Here is an 8,604-nt window from a genome sequence, read left to right as displayed (position 1 = left end):
GACCCTGGTAACCCAATTACTTGAAAGTACACACACATATCCATGCGAAAACTATTCCTTTTATTCAAATCCTAATCATCAATCAAGTTATACTCGTTCCTCTCGGCAAAGGTGTAATGCCCTGTAGAATAGGACTACCAGAAAAACCTGTTTGGTACGGGGGCGTCGTAGAAATGGAACTTCTTACCCTACTTATATATATATATATATATATATATATATATATATATATATATATATATATATATATATATATATATATATATATATATATATATATATATATATATATATATATATATATATATATATATATATATATATATATATATATATATATATATATATATATATATATATATATATAGTGTTCTATAAGCGTTCTATATACATATTAAATAAAAAAACATGTTTTTTTTAAATGAAAGTAAGGAACGACCTTAAAACTTAAAACGAACAGAAATTATTCCTTATATGAAAGGGGCTGTCCCCTCCTCAACGTCTCACTATTTACGCTAAAGTTTTTTATTGTTTGAAAAATAAAGTTGTGAGAAAGTCAAACTTTAGCGTTTAAAAAAATTATTTTTTAAACGCTTGTTAAAAAAAAAAAAAAAAAAAAAAACTTGTTTTTTTTATTGAATTTTTGAACGTTTTTCCGTTAATGCAGATTTTGATCTTAGATCACCGTACATGAATAATTTAAACAAAATTTGCATATTAATTTTACTTTTATTTGGTTAAATGGCTTTCTCGAAACGTGTTTGATTTTATTTACAAACGTTTTTATTAGTAATAAATATACGTAAATTACAAATTAAATTACGTAAAGAACTTCTATATTCATATATTTTTAATATGTTTATTAGGGGGTTTGCCCCCTTGTCAACACCTCGTTCTTTAATCTAAAGTTTGAATTTTGTTCCAATTCTTTAAAAATGACCGCTTAATCACAAAGGCCGTTAATTAGAATAAATAGCTCTTATGAAAGTACTAAACAATCTTTGGCTTAAAGAGAGAGGTATTGATTAGGGGTGAAACCAATCATATATGTAATATTTTCTGTTCGTTTTAAGTTTTGATGTTGCTGCTGTTGCAGTTGAAAAACTTGTTTTTTTTATATTTAATTTCTGATCTTTTTTTAAATAATGCTGGGAAATCCGGCATCCCCTTCATAGCAACGTCCCTTCCCCCATGAAAACTTCCTTCATGGAAAGATCCTCCCACATAACCTCCGACCCAACCACCCCCCACCCACCACCCCACTACCAGAAATAATCCCTTCTGAAAACGTCTGTATACTTCCCAATAACCAATACTATATGTTAACATTGGGTAAAGTTCATAACTTTCAGCCCTCCCCTCGGAAACGTCGGGGGATTAAGTCATCCTAAAAGACATAATTATCATATTTTCGATTATGCTGAACAAAATGGCTATCTCAAAATTTTAATCGGGTGACTTTGGGAGAAAAATGAGCGTGGGAGGGGGCCATGTTGCCCTCCATTTTTTTGTCACTTAAAAGGGCACTAGAACTTTTAATTTCCATTCCAATGAGCCCTCCCATGATATTCTAGGACCACTGGGTCGATACGATCACCCCTGTAAAAAAAATAAATAGAAAAAATAAAATAAACACGAATCCGTGATCTTTCTTCTGGCAAAAAATGCAAAATTCCCCATGTTTGTAGATAGGAGCTTAAAACCTCTACAGTAGGGTTCTCTGATACGCTGAATATGATGGTGTGATTTTCATTAACTTTTAGGGGGTCTTTCCCCCTTAATTTGAAAATCAGCAAAATTTTCTTGTCTAACTTTTGATGAGTAGGACTAAACTTGATGCAACTTATATATTTGAAATCAGCATTAAAATCTGATTCTTTTGATGTATCTATTGGTATCGAAATTCCGTTTTTTAGAGTTTCGGTTACCGTTGAGCCGGGTTGCTCCTTACTTACAGTTCGTTACCACAAACTGTTTGATATAAGCGTTCTATATATATATATATATATATATATATATATATATATATATATATATATATATATATATATATATATATATATATATATATATATATATATATATATATATATATATATATATATATATATATATATATATATATATATAGCGTTCAGTGTAACTGCTGAGGGAGCGAAAACTTCCCTCTTTTAGATAAGTTAGAAGTTCATTTTCGACAATTTTACTTTATTTCAGAAAGCAAATAAAATACACCGAGTGAGCTTTAAAAATCAAGCCTTAATTTAAAATGTCGAGTTTGAGGGGACTGTAGCTCTCTTTGTGTTTGTCACTCATTTGTCATTTGTCTCATTGTCTCATTGTCTCATTTGTCTCATTGTCTCCTTTGTCACTCATTTATGGTCTCTGCTTAAATTTGATCACTCTCCTTACATTTAAGCTAGCCTTTAATATAGTATTTAAAATGAAATAGCTAAGTGAAAGTTTTTTTTTTAATGAAATTAAAGGAGCAAGCTTAAAACTTAAAACGAGAAAAAAATCGTTACATTTTTGGAAGGGGCTGCTCTTTCTTCAACCCCCTCCTCTTTGCGCTAATGCTTGAATATATTCCTACACTCTTTTAAGAGTGACTGTCCTATAACAAGAGCAATTGGAATGGAGTAGAACGTATTTTTACAATACTTGAAGAATGAAAAAGCCTATTGATTATTATTGGTTTTAAACAGAACAATTTTCAGTTCAAATGTTTTAAAAGACAGTCGGTTGGGTGTTTATTGTATAAATAAACGGTTTCAGCTTAGTACTGTAAAACTTCAGCGTAAAGAGCGGAGGGGGCATCTTACCTCATATGTGGAATAAATTGTGTTAGTTTCAAGTTATAATGTTGCTCCTTTTCTTTCAATTGAAAAACAATTAATGTATTTAATGTAGGATTTGGAGTTAATCTAGTCCTAAATGTTGTCTTAGATTGTATTTTGGAATTTTTTGAACAAATTAATTAGGGCTTCACATCTTCAACCTTAATAAAATGCTCAATTTAATTCTTCCTTAACATCCACATATATGTTTAGCATAAACTTTTCTTCCTTCAGACTTGGATTTGGAGAAAACCAAGACATCAAAGATCGTGAAATGGAAGTAAATGACTATTTGGCAAGAGCTATTGATGCCAGAAGTATTGATCAACTTCGTTCAGAACACTGCCGCAAGTTTCTGCTGACGTTTCGGAAGAAAGAAGTAGAAGAAAAGGTAACAAAACTCACTGGCAATGTGCCAAATAGGCGAAACTTAAAAAAAAATACAAGTGTTTCTAAAATAACCTTTTACCTAACGTTAAGTATCTTTTGGAAGCAAAATGATAATGCTGATCAAGCATCTACACAAAAGTCTATTTAAAAGGGAGAAAGAAGTAGAAAAAAAGGTAATAAAACTCACTGGCAATGTGCCAAATATGCGATACTCAAAAAAAGATACAAGCGTTTGTAAAATAACCTTTTACCTAACGTTAAGCATCTTTTATAAGCAAAATGATAACGCTGATTAGGCATCTACGCAAAAGTCTATTTAAAAGGGAGAAAGAAGTAGAAGAAAAGGTAACAAAACTCACTGGCAATATGCCAAATAGGTGAAACTTAAAAAAAGATACAAGTGTTTCTAAAATAACCTTTTATCTAACGTTAAGTATCTTTTGGAAGCAAAATGATAATGCTCAGACATCTACGCAAAAGTCTATTTAAAAGGGTGGGGTTCAGACTTTTGTTTTTTTTAAATAAAAATTACTTCTTAAAAATAGCCTTTAATTGACAGTTCTAGAAACAGTTTGAATAACAGTTGAGACCCTATTAAAACGCGACATAAAACTAAAGGCGATATTATCCGTTGTTTTGCTCCGATTAGGATGTAAAAGTTCTTGGCCCTTAGTTGTGGATTAGAAAAAGTTGACTGGCAGAGCTGAATATAAATCGAAGGAGAAAGAAAAAAAAGCTATTGCGGACATTCAATATATATATATATATATATATATATATATATATATATATATATATATATATATATATATATATATATATATATATATATATATATATATATATATATGAATATATTTATGAATAAAAAAATATATATATATGAATAAAAATTACTTCTTAAAAATAGCCTTTAATTGACAGTTCTAGAAACAGTTTGAATAACTTAGAGACCGTTTTAAAACGCGACATAAAACTAAAGGTGATATTATCTGTTGTTTTGCTCCGATTAGGATGTAAAAGTCCTTGGCCCCTAGTTGTGGATTAGACTGGGATAAAATTCAAACAAACTACTAAAAAATTCTGAGGATTTCAAGAGTGATGGGTAAAGAAGAAATAGGGTGGGCTGAAAGCAACGAGTTTGTATTAAGACTATTAATATGAAAATAATAAATGCCTCATTTCCTCTTCATCTGTTATATAAAGGGGGGGGAGGTAGGGTAGAAAACTAATTGCCATTTTCTGAATTGTTATTTTCATTAATCCAAAAATTAATAGTAATCTAGTCAAAAAAAGAACAATTAGTCCATTATTGTTCAGGACATTCAGCTAGACTTTCAGGTTCAACCCAGTAGGCTCTCAAGAATGAACAGATCGCTTAGGGTCTAATTTTTCTTCAAAAAAAGTCGCACAGATTTCTTTTCATTTTTTAATAGCCCATTGTAACAAAAAATGTGGGTCATAGTTTCCTTGAAATCACTGACACGTGGAAGTTTTTTGTTTTGTCTTTTGAAGGCTAAGCACTTTTATAAGATTAATCTTGCAAAACTTTTTCATGAAAGTTCAAGCGTCAAACTTTCCAATATTTTTCATGTTTTCTCAAGAAATTGAAAGCTCTTACAAAGAGTTAAATAGCTTATGAAATGTCAGCTTTAACCTTTAAAAAGCTACCACTACGAAATAGAAAAGACAAGCAAACCAAATATTGGAAAAAATTTAATCCCATTATAGAAAATTCACTTTTTTCTGCATTTCGGAAGTAGTTCAAAAGTTTTCGGAAGTATATCGGTTTTCAGAAGTATATCATCGAAAGTATAGTTTTGGGGTATTTTCCTTCACTCAAATGGTTATTTGGGCATATGGCCCTCACAGAATGGACTCTCACTGCATTTGTCACGCCATTGTGAAAATTTAGAGTGTTCCCTTCACTCAAGTGGGTGTTTTCGTCACGTCATTACTGCCTCAGGGTCTGAACTAGAGTATGCTAATGGTGAATCCAGTTAGTTTAACGACAAAAGGCAATGAATTGGCCCAAATACCATTGATTCAAATCAAAGCAGAGAAAATAACCTACAAAAAAAGAAGTGATAAACTGCTTTCAAACAGTTCGTGGTAACGAACTTTAAGTAAGGAGCAACCTGGCTCAATAGTAACCAAAACTCTAAAAAATGGAATTTTGACACCAATAGATACATCAAAAGAATTGGATTTTTATGCTGATTTCAAACATATAAGCTTTATCAAGTTTCGTCTGGCGCATCAAAACTTAAGAGAAAATTCGCCTTATTTTCGAAAAAGGAGGGAAAACCCCCTAAATGTCATAGAATCTTAATGAAAATCACAACATAATATTCAGCGTATCAGAGAACCCTACAATAAAGGTTTCGAGCTCCTATCTGCAAAAATGTGGAATTTCGTATTTGTTTGCTAGAAGAACGATCACGAATGTGTGTTCGTTTTTTTGTTGTTTTTTTTCTTCCGAGGGGTGATCGTATCGATCCAGTGGTCCTAGAATATCGCAAGAGGGCTCATTCGAGCGGAGAGTAAATGTTCTAGTGCCCTTTTTAAGTGACCGAAGAAATTGGAGGGCGACTAGACCCCCTCCCACGCTCATTTTTCCCAAATCACCCGATCAAAATTTTGAAATAGCCATTTTGTTCAGCTTAGTCGAAAAATATAATAACTATGTCTTTGAGGGTGACTTAATGCCCCGCAGTCCCCGAGGGAGGGGTTGCAAGTTATGAAATTTGCCTATTGTTTACATATAGTATTGGTTATTGGGAAGTATACAGACGTTTTTTGGGGGGATTTTTCCTGTGGAGGAAGGTCGGGGGGAGAAGATTACGTGGGAGGATCTTTCCATGGAGGAATTTTTCATGGGGGAAGGAAATTTTCCATGAATAGGGCACCAGATTCCCCAGTATTATTTAAAAACGATCAGAAATTAGATAAAAAAAAAAACAAGCTTTCTAAGTGAAAGTTAGGAGCTACATTAAAACTTAAAGCGAACAGAAACTATTCCGTATATGAAAGGGTCATCCCCTCCTCAGCGCCCCACTCTTTACGCTAAAGTTTGACTCTTTCTCACAATTTTACTTTTCAAAACAATAAAAAACTTTAGCGTAAGGAGCGAGGCGTTGAGGAGGGGACATTCCCTTTCATATGCGAAATAATTTCTGTTCGTTTTAATGTCGCTCCTTAATTTTAGTTTTAAAAAAAAAGTTTTTTTTATTTAATACCTTTTAAGATCCAGTAACATACGCAACTTTATAATTTGATGTAGAGCGAAACTGAAACAATACTGATAGTGACACCCCCACCAGCTCTAGGTTACAACCATGGTATCGATAATTATGACATCTTTGATGGCAATGATAAGACAGGTTTTATATAACATTATTTGAAGGATCCGACACATCAAGCCCGTTACTCCACAAGTCCTTTATCCAGTGAAATTTCTAGGGTTTAACAGACAACTTTGATGGCATTACATTCTCAGGGAGGGGTTAGCAGATAGATACATAGCCCCAGAAAAAGTCTTGCTTGTAAGTTTTACCCATCAAGCATTCCTTCAGGTAGTCAACAACGGTAATAAAGTCTACCATGACACTGAAAAAGTGTTTAGGCCATGGACACTGTTGTTACTTGTTTTGTCATCATCACGATCTAATCATGTATCCTAAAGTCCTACTAACCTTAACCTGTCTCTGCTCCCTACTGACTCTTGCACATCTTTCATTAATCCGTTATGACGAATCGTACATCTGACCGTTCACTTCTCTGTTAAGTTGCCCTGGTTGCATTTTCCTATAATTAGTTATCTGCTACCGATTGAACTACTTTCACTCCGGAAAAAAGGACCGTCTAAAAGGGTAGGGGACTAGACATCCTTTCTTGCAGTGTATGTAAAAAGAAATACTTCTCTGAGATATTTACTTTTTATCAAAGCATTACGTTTAAAAAGAAAATATCTGGTCCACAATTTTATCTTGTCCTTCAAAACTTCGTGGTTGAGAAAGTGTCGTTCTGAGGACCCCCCCCCCCTGCAAAAAGAAACTAAATATTCGACATGGGCTATCGGTTTTATTCCTTCGTAGTTGTACACGCTCTGTTGCACTTGCAAAGTTTAAAAAGAAATTACACAGAAAATTTATAATATAGCATTAAGCCTGTAAATCCAATCGCAAGTTAGGGGCGGGGAATTTTCCCCTGCTAGCTTTATCCATAACCACTAACAAGGCCGTACCCAGGATTTATTTTTGGAGGTGGTTTTACTCAAAGATTTTTTTTCGGGGGGGGGGTTACACAAAAATAATTCAAAAAATATACAAAATTTGTTTCTATCCATTTTGTTACGTTTTTACGAGTCAAACAAACATTTTAGGGGGGGGTCAAACCCCCCTAAAACCCCCTCTGGGTAGGGCCTTGACCACTAATATGACTTGTTTGTTTCATTTAGATTTGTTCCGTCTTAACTAAAAACGAGTAGAACAAAACACAATAGATTAGTTTATTATATAACCTTCTTATATAATGAAAAGGTCGCAAAGACCCCTTTGTCTTCTCTCCTAGAGACTCTTTGCACTGTAATGTGTCCTAAACACTACAAAAAAAGCGTTATTTGGCTACCTCCGAAGTAATAGTAATTATTGCTACTGTTGTATTATCATTCTATTATTATCATATTATCATTATTGATTATTTTTATCGTAATTATTATTATTATTATTTTCCATAATGACCGTTGCGGGTTTTTCTATTAAGTTGAATTTTCTTTTCTTCTAAAAAAAAGTAAAAAAAAATGATTTGTCTTTTCCAGGACATTCAATGGGTGATCCAATTATCATTCCATCAGCTAGGTCTTTTTGGGACGTGTCATCAACATCAATGGAACCTATTTTAGAAAAGAGAATCTTTGTTTCCGCTGTCAATTTATATCTGTCCTCAAGTTCCAATCTTACTTAGTGTTTGACAAACTCTATTATCATGGGCTCATTCATTAGATAGATAAATCTATGCGCGAATAAGAAACAGATTTAAAAAATCAATTTAACAGAATAAATCACTTCGAGGGCTACAGAAATAAGGGACCGTACATTTAAAAGAAAACCAAAAGATATTGAGATCTTAAGTATAAGAAAATAAAAGTTTTTTTCAAGGAAAGTGAAGAGCAAAATTACTCCATGTATGAGGGAAGGGGCTCCTCAACCCCTCACTCCTTGTGCTTTAAAAAATCTTATTCCAATTAAATGACCCTTGTGTTTGTGCTGTTGTTTTAAAAGATTGGCAGAGAAAGTTAAATTTCAGCATAAACAGTGAGGAGCTGACGAGGGGACAGCCTTCCCGTGTACAGAATAAGTTCCGTTCGAATTCAGCT

General features: G+C 32.9%; 1 protein-coding gene across 4 annotated transcripts in view; it reads left to right on the top strand.

Annotated features, from left to right (window-relative positions):
- The first annotated feature begins 3,077 nt into the window (after positions 1–3,077).
- LOC148953654 (adenylate cyclase type 5-like) overlaps positions 3,078–8,604 on the top strand; it is a 118,205-nt gene continuing 112,678 nt past the window's right edge. For all 4 annotated transcript variants that reach the window (XR_016143759.1, XM_089108401.1, XM_089108402.1 and 1 more), the window contains exon 1: positions 3,078–3,228. Coding sequence is in view for 3 of the 4 variants with exons in the window: in XM_089108401.1 (XP_088964527.1) it covers positions 3,112–3,228 (117 nt within the window). In the remaining variant the exon portion in view is untranslated. The remainder of the gene's footprint in view (positions 3,229–8,604) is intronic.

This window comes from Artemia sp. Qi Xiang Cuo, chromosome 3 (assembly GCF_049724085.1).
Source record: "Artemia sp. Qi Xiang Cuo chromosome 3, ASM4972408v1, whole genome shotgun sequence".
Lineage (NCBI taxonomy): Eukaryota > Metazoa > Arthropoda > Branchiopoda > Anostraca > Artemiidae > Artemia > Artemia sp. Qi Xiang Cuo.
This window is presented reverse-complemented; position numbering and strand designations above follow the sequence as displayed.